This window comes from Cnephaeus nilssonii (genome assembly GCF_951640355.1).
Source record: "Cnephaeus nilssonii genome assembly, chromosome: 18".
In the NCBI taxonomy this organism is placed as follows: domain Eukaryota; kingdom Metazoa; phylum Chordata; class Mammalia; order Chiroptera; family Vespertilionidae; genus Cnephaeus; species Cnephaeus nilssonii.
The window spans coordinates 19,382,509-19,403,022 of NC_137089.1; the positions used below are offsets into that span (position 1 = coordinate 19,382,509).

General features: G+C 43.8%; 1 protein-coding gene across 1 annotated transcript in view; it reads right to left on the reverse strand.

Annotated features, from left to right (window-relative positions):
• Window positions 1-10,238: 10,238 nt before the first annotated feature.
• The window catches only part of SYBU (syntabulin), a gene marked incomplete at its 5' end in the record, with an annotated part of 46,633 nt that continues 36,357 nt past the window's right edge, over window positions 10,239-20,514 (reverse strand). Inside the window, 3 exons of the mRNA XM_079795854.1 lie at window positions 10,239-12,018; window positions 14,142-14,291; window positions 15,605-15,808. Of these exons, the coding sequence (XP_079651980.1) occupies window positions 10,914-12,018; window positions 14,142-14,291; window positions 15,605-15,808 (1,459 nt within the window). The 3' untranslated portion in view covers window positions 10,239-10,913. The remainder of the gene's footprint in view (window positions 12,019-14,141; window positions 14,292-15,604; window positions 15,809-20,514) is intronic.

Below are 20,514 nucleotides of genomic sequence, written 5' to 3' on the forward strand. Positions count from 1 at the left end.
CCACATTATTGATTTATTAAATTATAAACCAAGATAGGAATAACAATGACTTTATTTTTGGGTGTCCACTAGCTCTAAAATAGTTTTGAGTAAAGAAGATACATATTGTGTTCACAGGTAAAAAATGTAGACTTATTAGTTTAAAATCCCAATAATTTTTTTCTCCACAATTAAAAGCCATCCAGCCTGATTTTCTAGGGCTTTTAGAATTTTTAAAGGTTTATACTTTCTGAAGAGTTGCTGCCCAAAATTAACATTTAGTGGATTTTTAAAATGTCATACCCTACAGGCCAGATATTGCTAATACATTTGAATTGAAGTGATATTTTATAATAAAATGACAAACTATACAATGAGGGCTCTCTAAATCCTTAGACTAATCTTCCAGAGTAAACGTGACTGTGGAATCAGCTGAAATTTAACTTGGGCAAAAAGCTTTTTATAGCCCCAAAGCGCATTTTCAGATATGTTTATTAGAGAGTTTTTGCCAATAAACTTCCAACTAAATAGAATTAGATTTAAAATTTTAATTACATATAAATGTACATTTCTGTTATTTGTATTTATTTTTAGTTATGGGAATTCTATGATTTTCTAAATTTGGGGTTCATAAAGGATAAAACTTCCCATAATACAATAAATTTACTGCTTTTTCCTAATACTTGAACAAGTATCGAAGTCTGCTTTAGTCATGATTTTCATGTGTGTGAGATTTTTGTTTTTGTTTATTTAGAAATAAAGACTGTTTAGGAACTATAATTTCTTTAACTAGGAAGAGATTTTTCTCGTGGAAAGAATAACAGTCTGGACATATTTTTTCACTTCTGTTGGTAAGTAAATTAAATTCCTGTATTAAACTGGTTATATTGTCCCAAAAGAAGTCATGGATCTAAAAACATACGATAAACATTTCATGGTAGCAAACTGGCTCTTTAGCTTCTAAATTTATGGTTTCTGTTTTTGGTAATTTTCATAAGAATTACCAGTTTTAGAAGCTTATTAGAAATAAAAAAGTACTAACAGGCATAGATAGGATAAGCGTGCTACCCTTTCTGAATTGAGTATTTCATGTACTGAGATAACATTAATCAAAGTCATGTGAAACATTTTTTTTTATATATTCATTCATGGTTTCTAGCTATTTCCAGTTATTAAGCTTTAGCTAGGGATACCCACTAGTTGACTAAGCTCTTTGTAAGTAACATGTTTGGACTTTTTTTTTTTAATTTATCTTTATTGTTGAAAGTATTACAGATGTCCCCTTTCCTTTCCCCTTTGACCCCCTCCACCCGCACCCACCCCCCTCAGGCCTTCACCACACTGTTGCACTATTGTCTGTTTTCATGGGTTATGCATATATGCATATAAATTCTTTGGTTAATCTCTCTCCACCCCTAACCCCTGCCTTCCCTCAGATTCGTCAGTCTGTGGACCTTTTAGAACTGACAAGACTCAACATCTGAATTCCTCAGTTTTGACATGCACTCACCTCTGGCCAGGTCAGTGACTGTTCCTGGATGAAGATTGGTGGTTGGGAAGAAGGTGGTAGCTATAGAAACGCATCTGGATGGAGCTTCCAAACACCACTCTGAACTACAACTACAGTGTAAATCTAACCAACACCAATGTTATTTACTGAAAGGTTGGTCTGAACCAGGTCTGGCTAACACACATTTTGTTTAGTCCTTGGGGATAACATACTGCAATGATTTTCATTCTTTAGCACCTTGTTCAAAGAAAATCTTTCATAAGATGTCTAAGCAAAGGCAACAGTTACCAAAGTGAGTGGTTCTGGCTGAAGCCAAATTGGGGGTGGGGGTGAGGGAGTGGAGCTCTAGGACCTCCAGTTTGTTCAGGGGTCTCCCCCTCAGGTAGATTGGAGGGCTGCAGAAGATGGTGGGTCTATGAAGAGCTTATTTTAGTAGCTAATAACTTGTTTTTATCATTTACATGGATTTTTAAAACTTGAGTTGTTCTCTCAGTATGGAAGAGAGCTCTTTTTTGTGTCTAATTCACTTTAATACAACCAAGGCTGTTCAAGGTTACAGCAACAGCTAATGACTCTTATATTCAACTGTTTGTTTTAAAGTTTGCTTTCTATGTTTTATCTTCAGTGCTCCTTAGTCATGGCCATTGGGCATGCTCAGTAACTAGAGTAAGTTTTGAGAGTAGTAAGATGCTTTTACACCAGAACTCTCAATCTTCAGGGCTGGGAAGAGACGCTGTTCTAAGGAGCCCCTCTTACCAAACCTCACAACAGATCTCTACCTTTGCAGAGCTGCTGCTGACACTGCTAATCCACAAGCAGGAGCTTTTACAGAGAAACCAGAGTGTGTGGCCTACCCAAGATAATGTCAGCCATGGCTGTTGACGCAAGTACTTTGCCTGTGTATTGATCTGATCACACCAATCTGAGAGCTCAGGGTTCTCAGAGCTGCTGCAGAGAAGGTGCCTTGTTAAACAGATTGCCTGAGTTTGGAAATCATCTCAATGAATCTAGTTTTAAGGATTAACTGAGACTGTAAGTGGCACATATACACTGAGTGGCCAGATTATTATGCTCTCTGAACACATAATAATCTGGCCACTCAGTGTGTGTGTGTGTGTGTGTGTGTGTGTGTGTGTGTGTGTGTATTAGAGGCCCGGTGCATGAATTCGTGCATGGGTGGAGTCTGGCCAGCCTGGCCAGGGGGAGGGGACATGGGCGGTTGTGCGGCCTGCCTGCTGGTCGAACTCTGGTCGAGGGGACAATTTGCATATTAGCCTTTTATTATATAGGATATACACTGAATGGCCAGATTATTATGTGTTCAGAGATCATAATAATCTGGCCACTCAGTGTATAAGTACTCAACAAATGGTAGTTGTTATGAGGCTCTGTCCACACTTTTCCAAATACTGGCTGTGCACTGATATGGCAGCCCCTTAATTTATATATGGAGAGTAGGAGAAGTTGCAATATTAATTTTTACCTAACAGTAAGTTGGCCTGCAAGTTTAATAAGAGAACATTTATCATGTGTTCAGCACTGTCTGAGAGTCTTTAATTATATCAATGATTCCTTGCAATCCGGTGAGGTAGACATCCTCATTTCACATGTAAGGAAACCAAACCTTAGAAGGCAGCCTTGCACTAGATGAATGGAAAGGAAAATAGCCAGCTTTGAGAGCAGGTTGTGATAGTGGTCAATTAGCATTCTTCACTTCACTTCAAACTGAGCTGCCAAAGAGTTAGCCTTTATAATTTCCTCCTTAGTTTTAAAGAATTCTATGAAGATGATGTTACAAATTGCAGTAGATAATATCCATTCGTGTATTCTAAGATATAATGAATATGAAAGAAATTAGCTTTGGCTTCTATTTTCATGCAAATAACTATATTTAAATATCAATGCCACGTAATTATGTATTTCCAGGTTTCTTGGTCAGATATTATAATTAAGGCAAAATGAGATGTGGTTTATATTCACACATTTGGATAGGCCAATTAGCTCACTTGATTGGGTCATAATTCTAATGAGGTCAAGGGCACAGGTTTCATGCATGTGAAGACCAGTACTGTACCCAGGACCTTTAGGCCACAAACTGTGCCCCTGACCTTGTCCAGTCATCTTTCTAACATGTATCTTCAGGATCTGGTTCAGAGAGTGATTGGCCCTGAAAAAAAATCATCCTCATGCATAGAAACTTCAAAGGATGTATTCTGAATCCATGGTATGCTGAGAGAAATTGTTAAGGTTTCTTATTCTTATGTCAATTTTGGCTCATTATAATATATTAACTTCTTCCTATATTGGTTTCATTTGTTAAAATATTCAAACCTTAATTTGAATCCTTAATTTTTATGGCATTGCCGTTTCCAAACCTGTTGACTATTGCTGAATAAAATAAGTGTATACCTATATTATGGAGAAAAATGACATCATCATTAGATATGTTGGCCCCTGAAATAAATGTTTTAAAAAATTATTTTTTGATTTTTAGAGAGAAGAGAGGAAGGGGAAGAGAAAGACAGAGAGACAGAGACATTGATTTGTTGTCCCACTTATTTATGCATTCACTGGTTCTATCTTGTATGTTCCCTGACCAGAGATGGAACTAGAAACCTTGGTGTTTCTATACGACATTCTAACCACCTGAGTGACCTGTCCAGGGCCTGAAATAATTTTTTTTTTAAATTAGCTCAGTATTTATGGTAGTGGTAAGTAAAGTAAGATGTACATAAGAGTATAGATATATTTCACTTGCCTCATTTAAGTTTAAAGTGCACAAGTGCTTTTTATTTCTTCTTGAAGCTCTGCAGTACATCGGAACCTCATAATTGCCTATCTGTCTTAGTCAGAAGGAACCCTTCTGGAATCAGCTTGTACATGGTGGTCATTCTAAAAACTTTCCCCATGTCCTGCTTTCGGTGGGAGATGGGAATATTATTAAGACTGCTTTCGTTTTTCATTTTATTTCTACAACAAACAAGCTAAAAATAATGTGCTGGTTCAGAAGAATTAAAGGTCAATTTAAAATGCCAGCACCTATTGTTTGCTGTAGAAGGCGACGCTGGCAAACCATTTCAGCCACTGTGAGCTGTTTGATTGCAAGGAAGGGAGGGAGGGCCTCACTGTGCCATCAAATTAGAGGAATATTGCAGTTGTTAATAGTTTTCATGTTCCAGTCCATTACAGCTCTAGTCTAGTCAGGCAAACACTTAATTTTTCAGTTATTCAAATAGCTTTGATCAGAAATGACACATACAGGGAGCCAGAGTGAAAATACCCCTGAAGGTGGGTCTGAGAAGATCAAGGGGAGGAATTCCAGGGCCTCCCGGGAGACGCCTTTCACAGCATTCTCCAGGGCAGCCCTGGTGTGGGTTTTGCCTCATCATTTTACTTCACCATAATCCTAGATATTACTTCTTCATAATCCCAGATGTTATGTGGCCTCTACTTGGAGTGATAGGTCCTCCTCACAGTCAAGCCAACAGAGCACTGGCCAAGTGCTGAGAGAAAAGGTTAGAAAACATCTCCATTAAGCATTCAACAGAGGGTTGAGTCCTTTGGCATTACCCAGAGTACTATTTATTCCAATGATTTTCAATCTTTTTCACCTCATGGCACACAGAAGCTAATTACTAAAATTCTGCAGCACACCAAAAAATATATTTTTTGCTGATCTGACAAAAAAAAAAAGGTATAATTTTGATGCATTCACACTGGACAACTTTTGTTGTGTTGGCTGTTGTCATTGTTTTATTTGACAATTAAGGAAAAAGAGGTCAGTGCCCCTGACTAAATAGCCCGGTATTGCATGTTTTAAAAATTCCTGGGGCACACCGGTTGAAAATTGCTGATCTATTTCAATGAACCAAGGGTTACAACCCAGGAGATCTTACATGAAGTGGCAGTTGTTGTTTTTTAAATCCTCACCCAAGAATATGTTTTAAAAAAAAATCTATTTTCAGTCCTAGCCGGTTTGACTCAATGGATAGATCATCGGCCTGTGAACTGAAGGGTCCCAGGTTCGATTCCGGTCAAGGGCACATGCCCGGGTTGCACACTCGATCGATCCCCAGTAGGGGGCATGCAGGAAGCAGCCAATCAATGATTCTCTCATCATTGATGTTTCTATTCTCTCCCTCTCCCTTTCTCTCTGAAATCAATAAAAATATTTTTTAAAATTTATTTTTAGAGAGAGAGGAAGGGAGAGAAACATTGATTGTCCCTACAGGAGATGGAACCTGCCACCTAGGTATATGCCCTGACTGGGAATCGAACCTGCAACCTTTTAGTGTATGGGATGATGCTCCAGCCAACTGAGCCACCCGGCTGGGGCTGAACTGGCAGTTTTCAAAGAACTGGTTTTCAAGCTGTCCTCAGAGGTGACACTGGAACCACCATAGAGGATGAGAAGGAAGCACGGGCAGGGCTCCAGGCCATAAAACTTCACTTTTATGTGTTTTATGTATTGGAGATTTGTTTAATGTTGAATACATATTTTTAAAAGAGATACAACTTTTACAAAATTTAAACACTACTGAAATATTCCAATCTTTTAACACAGTTAAACCTCTTCTGAATTTGAAATTCTGTAGAATCATGGTTATAACCATTAGTTATCACGATCATTGTGAACATGGGGGAATCAGTAGTCACAGCCCAGCATCTCTTCCAGGGGTTTACACATAATGACTTGACATAAATTTTTTTTATTCTATTTGGACTTTCTAATTGTTTTTCTTTGCAACAACTGGGAGTTTGTTGGCGTTCTTTCAAGCCTTCGTTGCTATACGCTGCTATGTTTAATTGCCTAGGTTACTGCTTCCTTGTATACATGTTGCCTGGTAAGACTGGAAGTAAGTGAATTTTGTAAAAGTGCTCACAGAGCCAAAATAGAAGTCAGAAACTACCCCAAGACTTTTAAAATGAAAAATCCTCAAAAGAAAAACACATCAGACCCAACCGCTACTTAGGGAGGGCCTATGACAAATGCAAATCACAGACTTCCTTTTTCTCCTGCCCAAATGTCAGAAACGCTTGGCATCTGAGTACATTGCATTTCCCCCTCCCTTTCTGAACAGCTCAACTTGGAAAGGTCAACATATCCCTTTGGGAAAAAATCTTTTCTTATAAATTGGAATGTTTGCACACATAACTGTCGGGAATGTTTAACATTTGCTTTGATGGGACAGCAATGTGTTCAATGGAATGGATTTGTTCTTTTTTTCCTTTTTCCTGCCTGTTTGTGCATCACAGGCATCCAAATTACGGGAAGCAACTTAGAGGCACTTCTTTCTATGGGGTCAGATCATCCTGTCCACAAAAGCAGCCAACGCCTTGGGCTTTCGAAAGGCAAGCTATGCTGCATCTTGTATTTACTCCAAGGGACTCGCTTGTGAGAGACCGTTCTGAATCAAAGCAGTAATTTTCCACAGACTACTGGTATACATATTGAAACCTTGGAGAAGGGTGGAGGTGGCAGGGGAGAAAAAGAAAAACCGAGTAACTACTGGGGTGGGGGTGGGGAAGGAAAGCACAGTAGCTGCTCTAGGACCTCTGGTTTTATCTTTGCACAATTTGTCTCAGTGTGGGTAGAATATGCAGTTAACTTTGAATCATTTGGTTTAGACAAGGATGCAGGTCATTAAGACCAAAAAAAAATAAAAAATTGCTCTTCATGATCAGCTGCCTCCAATTTGATAATCAACATAAATATTTGTGGTTCATGGAGAATTCTTCTTTACCAGAGCCCATCTTTCCATCCATTTTGATTTGATAAAAGACAGTGTTGAATTTATGTGGTTATATTCATTTCTATAGCAACAAGTGGAGACCAAAAACACCCTTATAATTTTTCTTAAAGTAAAAATGGGTGGATTTAGCAATGACTAAAAATAAACACAAGGAGGGACTGTAAGGAAGATAACAGCGTCTAGGTATTGGTTTGGGCTGGATACAGGAAGGGACCTGAGTCAGCACGGCTCATTATTTTGGGACAGTTCCGGTTATTCACCTCCCAAAATAGCTTCAATTCCATTTCAGCCAAGTCTCTACGGCTGTGTGCTGAGTGCCCATGTGTGTTCTAATGGGAGCAATGCCCTTTCCCAGACAAACCATCTTCCCACATGCACATCCTCGTGCCCTACATCCTATTCCTTCTCATGTTGCCCAGGGCTCCCCTCCTTCAGCTAATCCTCTCTCCTCGGTCATCAATTTCTTTCTCTTCTTTGGCTCAATCACAAAGTGTATAAATGTGCTCTCCTCTCAATATTGAAAACTAAAACCCCTGTATCCTACTTCCTTATTCCCCCTTCAGTAAAATGTAGCCAAAAAAAAAAAAAATAGCTGCATGCATCAATTTCTACTTTCTTCTGGTCACTCTCCAGCCTACTTCAATCTGGCTTCCATGCTCATTTTCTCCTAAGAAATGATCTTGACAGTCACTAAGACTTCGTGGTCAAAGCCAAAGCCAGTACAAATGTATATGTTCTCACGTTACTCAACTTCTTGGTAGGATTTCAACACAATTGACTGGTCCACTCTTGAAGCACTCTCCCTTTTGGTTTTCATAGTACTACATTCACTAGTTTACCTCCTGTCTTTGAGCTGCCTTTTATCAGGCTGTTTGGTTGCGTCTTCATCCTCTATCTAAATGTGGAAGTGCCCCGGACTGAGTCTTTGGCCTTTATCTTCTTTACACTCTCCCTGGATGATTTCATCCACCCATGGTTTTAAATAGTAAATAAAAGCTGAAGAACCCCAGTTTTATAGCTCTAACCCTGACAACTCCCATGATTTTCACATTCATGTATATATGCAATTACTCACTTGACATTTCCACACAGGTGTTTAATAGACACCTCAAATTTATTTTCCCAAACTTGTTTTTCTCAATCTCTTTATACCCTCAGTGAATGGCACCACCATTGACACAGGTGCTCAAGTTAAAAACCTGAGAATCATCCATCCTTAATTTCTCTCTTCCTTAAACCCTACCTCACCCCTCCCTACATCTAATCTATCAGCAAATCACAACAGTTGCTATCTTCAAAGCTACATCTTCAGTTACTCAACTTAATCTCTATATCCACCTCCAAGTTGTCATAATTACTCACCTGGACTATTTACAGTAGATCTCTACATGGTCTCCTTGCTTCTGCTGCTCCTGCCTGCTTACAATGCAGCCAGAGAGAAGGGGGGTAAAGAGGAGGAGAGAGGGAGGAGTCCGGGGAAGGGGAGAGGAGAAAGAAACCAGATTATATCATTGTTCTGTTTAAAGTCCGTCAATATTTCTCATTGCACTGGGAATAAATTCAACCCAACCCTACCATGATTTACAAGGCACCATATGAACTGGCTTCTTGTCCACTTCTCCAAACCTCCCCTTCCCCTTCACTCTGCTCTAGCCACTGGCCTCCTTGAAGCCCCTATAAAACGTTGAGCCCTTTCCTGCCTCTCGGCCTTTGCATTTGTTCTTTTTGCACCATTTTATTTGCCATATTTTCACGTGACAGGCTCTTTTTCACCCATCAGTGCTCGTGTTTCCTTTCCTTCACCTTGTTTATCTCCTTGGAAGCACTTACCGCCATTTAAAATGATCTTGTTGGCATATTTTATGTCGTTCACAGGCGGAATTTAAGACCTCTCAAGGAAGAAACAGTATCCTCCACTACTGAAGACCAAGCCAGTAAAGTGCCTAGCATGTGAGCACCCAATAAGAATTTGTTGGGTAAATCATTTAACAGTTAGTGCTAGAATCCCACTGTTAAGTCGATGCTGAGAGGAACCAGGCGGAATGAAATTAAAAAGCAAAATTTATAAATTTATTGTCACATCTGTGAACAGAAGGGCTGAGACGAGAATGTAATAAAATTTCTTAAACACTCAAGTCTCTTGGCCTGGCTCCTGTCGGCGTGGACCTAACACCTACTATGTGCCATATACTGTTCTAAATTCTTGATATAATTTATGAACAAAGTAGAACACAGATTCCTGCCCTCAGAGAGTTAATATTTTAGTGGAGGATGGGCAATAACCAAGGCATAGTAGATAAAATATATAGTATTAAAGGTAAAAAGTTCTACATGGAGGAAGACTTTCTGAATGAGAAGTTACTTCCCTTTGTGTGGTAAAGTGGAAAGGTGTTTGCTTTGCTGACACTTGAAATCTTGGCTTCTGAGATGAATTATGACATTCTGAGCACGTCTTTGAGGCTCAGCTCTCTCATCTGTAAAATGGAGTAATACCCACTTCCCAAGATTGATGCAAAGAAGAAATGAATACCGATCAAATACTATATCATCCTTTCCCAGCCACCCACCCTCACCCTATTATTCCAAGGGGAGGAGGGTGTATGGTCCTAGCATATTCTCCCTCTCTGCACCCTTAACATGCCTGGGAAAAATTCAACACAACTTTCTTGAAAATACTCAACACATCCTTACTGAATAAATATATGGAAAAACAAGCATATGGGTAATTTAAAAACAAACAACCAAAGCTACTTTTACTCGGAAACAATGTTTTTTGTTTGTTTTTTTAAAGACAGGAAAGGAAATCCTCACCTTTAATAATTATGTTCCCTTCAATTTCTTAACTTAATCCCATTTTTACAGACCACTATTGATAACCATGGAAGGATCTGCTACTCCTTTCATCTTTTTTATCTATTAAAATAAAACTGCAGAGATCATAATTTTATAGGGGGATAAAACATTTATTTAACTGTAAACACTAATCTTTATTTTCATCATGCCGAAGTGTCTGGTTACAAACTATTTCCAATAAAACACTATAATAAGCAAAAAAATAAGTTAATACACTGTAAACTTACGGACAGTTTCATCAATTAACAGATTTAAGAACAAACAAAGCCATTTTTAGACTTCAGAGCTATATTTAGTAGAAAATGGCAAACACTCAAACCTTATCAACCCCAATTAAGACACTAAAGGATTAGCCAAGACTTCTTCAAACCAAGGACGCAAATACATGTTCATTTTTGGTTACAGTCCCCTGCTACGCACAAGACCATCAGGAACGCTGGAACAATCACACATCGGAAAACAGCACGAAGCAAAGCAAGGAGATCACATGCCGGCAGGACAGAAGCTGTCTGCAAAGTGCAAACCTTGCATTTTCTCTTCCTGAACCACCAGGGTAAGAACGGGCACCTCTGACGACACGCAGGGTCACGAGCATGCTTTCTACACCACACGGGCGGGGCTTTGGACTTGAACCAGGTCTCCATGCCTTGGAAGGTACCTCCGGTCCTCCACAGGGAACAGGCTGCCACTAAATATAGTGCAAATCAAATACCGAGGAGCAACACGACAGAACAGAGACCGCCCTGGGTCGACCTGCTGCCTCTCCACCTGGCACCACACCACCTGCGGCCACTGGCACACGGAACCACCGCTGCTCTCTAGGTCTGCACGTGGGAGGCGGTGCGGCGGAGCGAGTGCAGGGCCACCACGCAGCAGCCCCGGAGCAAGGCCCCGATGTTGTACACGGGATCCGTGCCCCCTCTCTGAGTACTGCACACCCACAGCACGGTGGGCACCACGGGGGCAGCCACGGCCAGGAGATCCACCAGGAAACTGCGGCTCCAGTACTGCCTCCCCACGGCCCCCGGGGCCCGCGGGAGGACGCCGTCCAACCTTTCCTCCGTGCAACCTGCAAAATCCAGCTCTCTCATGAGGCGGTTTGCAGGGGCTTGCGCCTCCACCGTGGCGTATGGGGTCTCCACGGGAGACAAAAGGATGGCTGAGTTTGGATTCTTTGGAGTTAAATCAACCATCAACGCGGAGATGGACTCCGGGAAGCTTTCTGTGGAGTCAGCCGCCGACTCGGAAGGCGATGCTGGGCTCCAGGCACAGGGGTCCTGGAGCTGGAGCACGTACTGGATGAGCTCGGAGACCGCGGGGCTGTAGGGCACCACGTCGGTCTGCACGGCCCGCTCCACCACCACGCGGCCCTCCTCCGGACCCACCTCCGTGGGGACGATCGCCAGGACCTTTGCCCCAGGGGTGGAGTGCAGCAGCTCCAGGTCGTCGGCCTGGGTGTCCGTGGCCGTCGCCAGCTCATCCAACAAATCCGAGCCATCCACCCCGCTGTCTCCCACCAGCAGCTCACTGTCCACCCCTTCCTCTGTGACCTGCTCTTCCACGGACAGCCCGTCTGCCGTCTGGCCAACGGGGGTGTCTCGGGGGAAGCTTTTCTCTGGGGACTCGCAGGGGAAGTCCAGGCACAGCTCGTCCCTCAGGGAGCCACTGTGCGCCAGCTCCATGCTCTGCAGGAGGGACTCCAGCTTCCTGTTCTGAATGTTGATGTCCACGAAGTATTTCTGAATGCCTTTGTCTTTGTCGGCCAGGCTGCTCCTCATGGTCTCGATGACCTGTTTGAGCTGTTTGATCTCCTTCCTGGCCTCCTTGAGGGCCAACTGGGCCTCCACCCGGTGGCACTCTTCTTCAATCCAGTCTTCCCTCATCCGGGCCAGCTGGGACTTCAGCTCCACAATTTCTGTTTCCCTGCAGTGAGAAGAGGAGCAGACCCATGAGGCTGAGAAAATGTCATCTCTGAGCCAGCTGACACACAGGCAAGAGACCAAGCTCTTCCACTTGAAACACAGACATTAACCAGTTTTGACATTTTTTTCTTTCCCAGGTTGATACCCATAAACAAGCCCACCCCCAACTGTAAAATAGCTAAAATAATTCTAGTAACTAGAATCAGAATAAAAAACACTCCTATTGTTTTTTCCCCCCTCTTTTTGGAGCATCACTACATGTCAGACATTGCATTAAATATTTTACAAGCATTATACCTTATTTAATACTTAATATTTGAGCCCGGCTGGCATGGCTCAGTGGTTGAGCATCAACCTATGAACCAGGAGGTCACGGTTCAATTCCTGGTCAGGGCACATGCCCGGGTTGTGAGCTCAATTCCCAGTAGGGGGTATGCAGGAGGCAGCCAGTTGATGTTTCTCTCTCATCATTGATATTTCTATCTCTCTCCCTCTCTATAATCAATGAAAATATATTTTAAAAAACCCCACCAATCTTAATATTTAAAGTTTTATTATTAGAACATATTAGAGTCTCTGTTATCCTGTTATATACCTACTAAAGGCCCGGTGCATGAAATTCATGCACGGGTAGGGTCCCTAGGCCTGGCCAGCAATCAGGGCCGATTGGGGCCTTCCGGCTGCTGGCCAGGGCCTTCCTTTGTTCTGCGCTACCCCCTGGTGGTCAGCACATGTCATAGTGAGGGATTGAACTCCCGGTCTCTTGGTCGAACACCCAAGGGGACACTTTGCATATTAGCCTTTCATATATATAGATAGTTTGTGGAAGGAAAGTCCATTTCACTTTAAAGAATATATATATACTGTTATTGATTTCAGAGAGGAAGGGAGAGGGAGACAGAGATAGAAACATCAATGATGAGAGAATCATTGATAGGCTGCCTCCTGCATGCCCCACAATGGGGATGGAGCCCACAACCCAGGCATGTGCTCTGATCAAGAATCGAACTGAGACCTCCCGATTCATAGGTCAATGCTCAACCATTAAGCCATGCCAGCCAGGCCCATTTCACTTCCAATCACCTATGTAGGAAGGCAGAATTGCTCTCATCATATTCCAATGATAATTTTTTTTAAAAAAAAGTAAATCATAAAATGATACATGTTGCAAGGACTTTGTGAAAAATTGATTATTCTATCTTCTCTCAGGTAAGATGATATCAGATCCATCCTACACTGAAGAGAATCTAGCCTATGTTTTTAGATCCTTCACAGGACTCTACTTCAAGATCTTTGTCGAAAATTTCTTCCTTACATATAATGCCTTCCTATGTCCACACATTCTCAGGGATATGAAGACCTGGCAGTGAGGATCTTGACATCTGAAGAGATGGTGACAGTTTTGCTGCTTTAAGTTTAGGCTTGAATCATCTCCCCCATGACTGCTCAAACCCTCACATGGTTTCTTCAAATCATACCCCCAAAGACTTCCAGAAAGTAGGGTCTGACTCTGGGCAACCTTACCTTGGGTTCACAGCTACCCTGGTTGGAGCTCTGCCCATCCATCCTAAAATGTTCCAGGGGAAAACCATCAAGCAGAGAATCTCGTCTGCTCGAATTGTCACAGGTCTCTTCTCTCCGAGATAAGATCTCTTAATCATGGGCTGCTTTGTTTTGCTTTTTACCTTAACACTTGGCCAAGAATAATGAACCTCTTCCTTCAGCACAGAAATAGCTGGCAGGAATCACGGTGCACACAGCCATCCACTCTCTCACAGAAATAAACAGAGCTTACTAGGGGCTCCCTGTGTGTGACCCATTGGGCTGGAAGTATGGATTGTTCCTCTGAGTGTTCCTGCCATTTAAAAATAGTCAGGCACACACCCAACTCCTCCTGTCAAAGCTGCTCACACCCAGAGCAGGGAGGCGGTCCCCTCTAACGAAGGAGGGTCCCCTGAACTCCTGAAACAGCCACATCTTCTGAGAGACTGAGTTATGAAATATGACAGAAATGAAATCACATTTCTTCTTTTCCAATTTTCTACAGTGTGGTTTCATATTTCATTTTACAGAAGAAAAAAAACAACTGCCCTAAACCACCCTGTGCGGGGAACTGGGACTCACCTCTCGTGGAGTCGGCGCTCAGATTCCTTCAGCTTGGTTTTCAGGTGTCTCACCGTCACCTCTTTCTGCTGCAGGGGAGTCAAATACTGCTCTGGATTTGGGGGCTTGACCCCATGATTCTCACCGCAGGACATGTACCTTCCAGACCGCCTGAAACAGCCCAAGTGACGGAATGTTACCTTTAGTATAAAAAGGCCAATGAAGGCACAGAGAAGAGCTTGAGAAGAAGTGGCGGCTGTGTGTTGAGATCTTAAACCTCAGTAACGTGTGACCTCACCATGAAAGGGGATGGTAATGCACCTGCCAGTCTTAGGATGTTCATTACATGGAATATCAGGGTGGTGTGTGGGGAGGGTGACAGGGGAGAGGGAGGATTTTCTCTGGCTTCTGAATGATCTCAGACAAAATAATACACAATGGCCCAGGCGCCTGCCTGCCAGCTCAGAGTAGCAGGCTGTTATGTTAAAGGACAATGAGAGCGGGCAGGCGGGAGGGAAGGAAGGGAGCGAGATGACCTAACTTTCCACACAATGTGCCCCTAAGATCCTGATTGTTATGAGTTGAATTCAAATTGTTCCGAAACCAGTCCCTGGAGTGAGTGTGCTGATTCGGTGGGCAGTTTCCTCCTTCTGACGGGAACGAGGCTGAGTGTGTTTGGTAAGAGAGGTGCCTGATGTTCTACAAACCACGCGGAGCTGGAATCCAGCCCCTCAGGCTGTACGAGAGCTGACTGATGAGAACAGACGCCCGGAGGAAGGGGCTGAAGGAGGACGGCTGGCAGCTTCTTCCCTGACTGTGGACCCGACCTAAGCCACTGCCCTCGCCCTGTTCCCTGAGCCTGCCCTCCAGCCAAGAGGGCCTGCGTCCAGCTCTCAGCCCCCCGTCCCTCCTGTCCTGGCCCTTTTGGACGTACAGTTCCTTCTTTCTGCCTCCCCACCCCCATCCCTCAAGGATGAACTCATTCCTTGTTTGACCTTCAGATCTCATTTCAATTTCACTTTCTCAGCGAGGCCTGCTCTGGTCCCTGCAGAGTTGGAGCCCTGGCCACCTTAGACTTGCAGAATAATCTCAGTGAGTTGTTGTCATGAGATGAGTCAGGTCTTTCTTCTCCTCTGGGTGGTACGCACAGGGCCCAGCTCTGTTGCTCGCTGCTCTAGTCCCAGCACGTCACACAGTACCTGGCACAACATGGTACTCAACACATAACTGGTGTCTAAAGAGACACATGAGCGATTCCATTTTCCTCCCTACCCACTCCCTACTTGGATTGCCGAAACTTAGGAGAGATTGTGGCTTGCGTTCTTTCGGCAGCAGCCCTTAAACAATGAGCTGAGTGTGGGAAAGAGAAGTGTCTTGTTGCAGAATAAGACAGCGGATCAAGAGTTGCATAACTATTTTTTTAAAGAAAACTTACTATGTAGGACGAACAAGGAACCATGAATTGAAAGATGATCAGGACTCACCTCATGATTGGGCTACAGTCACTTCCTTTGTAGGAGCCAGAGTTGCTACTACTTGGGGAAGAAGGCGCATAGCTGGGATGGATGTTGACAGGACTCAGCTGATTCCTGCACAGCATGGACAGCAGGTCCTTTTCCCGTGGGGACTGGGGGCTGTTGCCAGACTTGTGCGATGAAGCTCCATTACTCCGCCCGTGGGGACCTCGGCTGAGGGAAGAGCATGAAAAAAAAAAAAGTTAAAACCCTCGAGGCTCCTGGTGGCCACCGCTAATGCTTTACTCCTTAGAGCTAGTTACCACTAAGGAAATCCAACGTATAGAGTTAGAAAGAGGCAATGCAATTATTGGTGCAAACTGCCCTTGCGAGCAGCCTTCTTCCCACCTGCCCGATCCTTTCTCTCCTTGTGCCATCGGCACCGGCAACCTCTCCCTCTGCTATTCTTTCAAATGGTTTCTGACCACAAAGCTTGTTTTGGATTAAACCCAGCTGCCTGCTAGGAACACAAACCATGTAAATATTGATTTGGTTTAGGTTCCTTTTGGAGGCGGTTTTGCAGATGTGGTGTTTGTTCCAGGACACCTGTTTCAGCTCCAGGTGGGTTAAGACAATTGGGTTGGCTCATTTGGAGAAAGGGGGAGAGGGGGACTGCCCATAAAGGAGGAAGAGAAAATAGAACAATAAAATAGCCCAGATAAACCTGACTGGCGTGGCTCAGGAGTTGAGCATCGACCTATGAACCAGGAGGTCACGGTTCGATTCCAAGTCAGGGCACATGCCTGGGTGGCGGGCTCGATCCCTGTGCAGAGGGCAGCCGATCCATGATTCTCTCTCATCATTGATGTTTCTATCTCTCCCTCTCCCTTCCTCTCTGAAATCAATAAAAATATTTTTTAAAAAATAGCCCACATAAATGTATCAAGTCTATAATTTTAATCACCTATTTCCCCCCCTTTTCTTTCCATCCCCAATAACTTAGCACAGCCTTTATCACTGAACTGCCGAGATGTTGTCACAGCCCCCTCTTCGCTCCCTGGCCCTTGTCTTGATCCTGCAGCTGGAGTGGCCTTTCTAAAATGGAATTTGAGTATCACTGCCCGCCCCAAAGCCATTCACTGGCTCCCCCTGCCTCCGGAATAAAGGCCAAACTCCTTAGCATGTTCGCAAGGTCCAATCCCACCCCCCAGTCCCACCCATCCTCTGCCACGCCCCGCTCCTCCCTCTATCCCAGCATTCCAAACGACTTTCAGTTTCCTGACAATCCACGCTCTCCATCATCTTTATATTTTTAAGCTTCTAATTTCCTCTGCCTAGTATATTCTCCTTCTGCTCCCTACCCTAAGCCTCTGGGTACCTCCTCCTTCGAAACTGATGGGAACCTACTCCAAGCAGCCTTTTCTGGGTTCTTCCTTCCCAAGGCCGGGGTAGGTGCCATTCCTTGTTGCTCCCTAATACTCTGTGCAAACTTCCAACGTGAAACGTACCGCAATGCATCACGATTTCAACCCTCCTTTCCCGAGAGACAGGGCATGCTGTGGGCAGAAACACAGCCTGGCCTTTCCTATCCCCGCTGCTGCCTGGCACACAGTAGGTGCTTCCTGGATGACTGATAATTGAATACACTGGGTTTACATCCTGGCACTGCCACATCATAGGAACTTAACCTATGGGGATATATGATAACTTCTCCTGTCTTCCTCACAGAGTTGATAGGAAAAAATCAAAGAATGCAGGTGAGGGCATTTGATAAGCTGTTCAGGGCAATTCAACTATAGGGTGTCATCAGAGAAGAAACTTGTTTCCACTTCCCTGTTAATCTGGTCCCAGGGAAGCATTCTGAGAAGAATGTTGGAATAGGAGGACACAGAGCATCCTGCTTTTTGACGATCCCCCCCGCTTGCCATTTTAATTACCGCCGTGTCCAACCGACACATCTCAATGAGAAACGTGTGTGGACGGGAATGTGAGCATGCACGTGGGTACACTTGGCTCCAAAACCACAATTCTTTAAAATCAAATACAATGTCAACTAGCTGTCAACCCATAAATCACACACAAAGGAAACATCACCACGTTGGAAAGTTAAAAGGTTCTTTCCTTTTGAAATCATGCAAATGGACTCTGTCTCCTCTTCATGAAAAGGGGACGCTTTATAGAGAACAGATGGGCTGATGGCTTTGTGACAAACCAACTTGAGCAGCCCGGGGGCGGGAGGACTTCAGGGGTAGCTGCAGAGAACATGCACCCTGGCTTGGATTTGCTTCTTCATACGTCACTTCCAAGTCTGGCACCAACTGGCCTGACTGCTTCTTACCGTGGCTGTGAGAAATGTGGAGGGTTAGCCATTACAAGTTAGGGCAGACAGTAAAGAACTCTCCCTAACTTTGACCTGGGGAATCCTATTGAGTCAACCTTCACCACGGACCTCCTGTGACTCCAGCCCTGTTCCTGGTGCTTTATGAACACTGTTTCATGTAACTGACCATCATGCTGGATATAAAGCTGGTACAGAGGTTATCTCCCTCTCCGTGAAGTACTCAGTAAGTCACTGAGGCTCAGAGAGAAAAAACAAACAAACAAACAAACAAACAAAAAACTGGCTCAAGAACACAGAGCTGAATGGGGAATGAAATCCAGGTCTTTTCACGCTACAGAAATGCCTCCTACTTTCCCCAAGTGGAATATACTGCTCTGAGCTTGTAAACAGGTACATTAGGTACTGGCTATGTATGTGGTTGTTACCTGAAGAATTTGCCACTGACTTCTTCAGTGTAGTATGTGACTAAGACAAAATGCAATTAGATGAGGATTTTGTAAGAACTCATCTGCTCTACAGACTAAAGCAAAAACTCTTAAGCTATTAAACATGACTGAAGTACAATCAAGTCTTTAAACATATTCACATGTATTTCAGGAGATGAATGACTAGACTGTAACAGCTAACTTTTTAAAGAGAAAGTACATACTTAAAAATATCTGTCTGTTCCTTACATTTAGTTTAATCCAAAGTCATCATGGGTGATGATAAAACATTTCGAAGGAGAAGCAGGGATTGCATATTGGTCGTGGCTGTGAATAGGCAAACCCGATGCTACCCTCCCTCAGCCCACCTAACGCCCCTGATTTGGTGAACAAGAATGAAATCCGCAGGGGAGAGATAGAACTCTGCTGACCCCACCCCATGCCTGCAAACATGAGGAGGAGAATGGAAAGTGAGAGACAGGGAGACATGAAGATGGAAACCTCGAAAGGGGCCCAGGTGAATTTCTTATTTTTTTAAAAATATATTTTATTGATTTTAGAGAGGTAGGGAGAGGGAGAGAGAGATAGAAACATCAATGATGAGAGAGAATCATTGATTGGCTGCCCCCTGCACGCCCCACACTGGGGATCGAGCCCGCAACGCAGGCATGTGCCCTTGGCTGGAATCTAACCTGGGACCCTTCAGTCCAGAGGCCGACACTCTATCCATTGAGCCAAACCAGCTAGGGCATCCGGGTGAATTTCTATTCCCCCAGCTGCTGTCCCTTACTTCAGGTAACATTCTTATCAACACCATCATCACCATCACCGTTACCATGATCACTGTTTTGGGCTGAATTGTGTGTCCCCCAAATCCATAGGTTGAGGCCCTAACCACCAGTACCTAAGAATGTGACCCTGTTTGAAAACAGGGCTTTTTAAGAAGAAATGAAGTTGAAATGAGGCGGTTAGGGTGGGCTCTAGTCCAATCTGACGAGTGTCCTTATACAAAGAGGAACATTTGACACAGACAGGTACAGAGAAAGGACTGTGAAGAAATGGGACAGGACGGCCATCTGCTAGCTAAGGGGAGAGGCCTCAGAAGAAGCCAAACCTGCTGACACCTCATCTCATACGAATCGTCTCCAAAATTCTGAGAAAGTAAATTTCTATTGTTTAAGCCACTTAGTCTGTGGTATTTCATGGCAGCCCTAGCAAATTGGTATGATCATCATCACCATAATCAGCACCACCACCATCAGCAACAGCAGCATGAGGTAGAGGCCATTATTACCCCATTTTCCAGGAGAGGAAACGGAGGCTCAGGGCTCGGGTCATGCACCTAATAAACAATGGAGGCTGAACTCAGGTGCAGGACTGTCTGACTCCAAATCCCAAGCCCTTCTCTTCTTCTCACTTCCGTCTGCCTCTGATCAGACAGGGTTTTAGTTTAAGGAAGAGAATGCCTCAGATCCATCAGCAGACCTGGCCTTCTACAAGAAGAGATCTTTTGTAAATCTCTAATGGGTTCTTTTTAAAATCACCTATCAAAACGATTCTCACCAACTCCACCTGCCCCTCACTCCTCCCACCCCACCTTTGCCAGATGTTCCTGCCATGCTTCCTCCCAGGAGCTAATTCTCCACAGAGAAAGTTCCTTCCTAATAGGAGGAATGAGCCAATTAAACAGATCACAAGCTATTACAGAATTTGGCATGGATACTGGCCCATCTAGAGGAGTTGCCCTCAATGTGTGGGTCACAAAGACAATGTGAATTGCTGAGTTATTCCATCATAGAAATCTACTCATGGTGCTCTGTGCCTGGGTCAGATAAAAAAAAAAAAAAAAAAGTGAGGGCCCTGACTGGTGTGGCACTGGTGTGGCTCAGTTAGTTGGAGTGTTGTCCTGTATACTGAAAGGTTACAGGTTTGATTCTCAATCAGGGCACATAACTGGGTTGCAGGTTCAATTCCCCGGTCACTGTTTCTTTCCACTCCCCCCTCCCCCTCCCCCTCCCCCTCCCCTCCCCCTCCCCTCCCCCTCCCCTCCCCTCCTCTTCTCTCTCTCTCTCTCTCTCTCTCTCCTCCTTCCCTCCCTACCTTTCTTTTTCTCTAAAATCAATAAGCATGTCCTGGGGTCAGGATTTAAAAAAAAGTGAGGGTAATGGATAGGA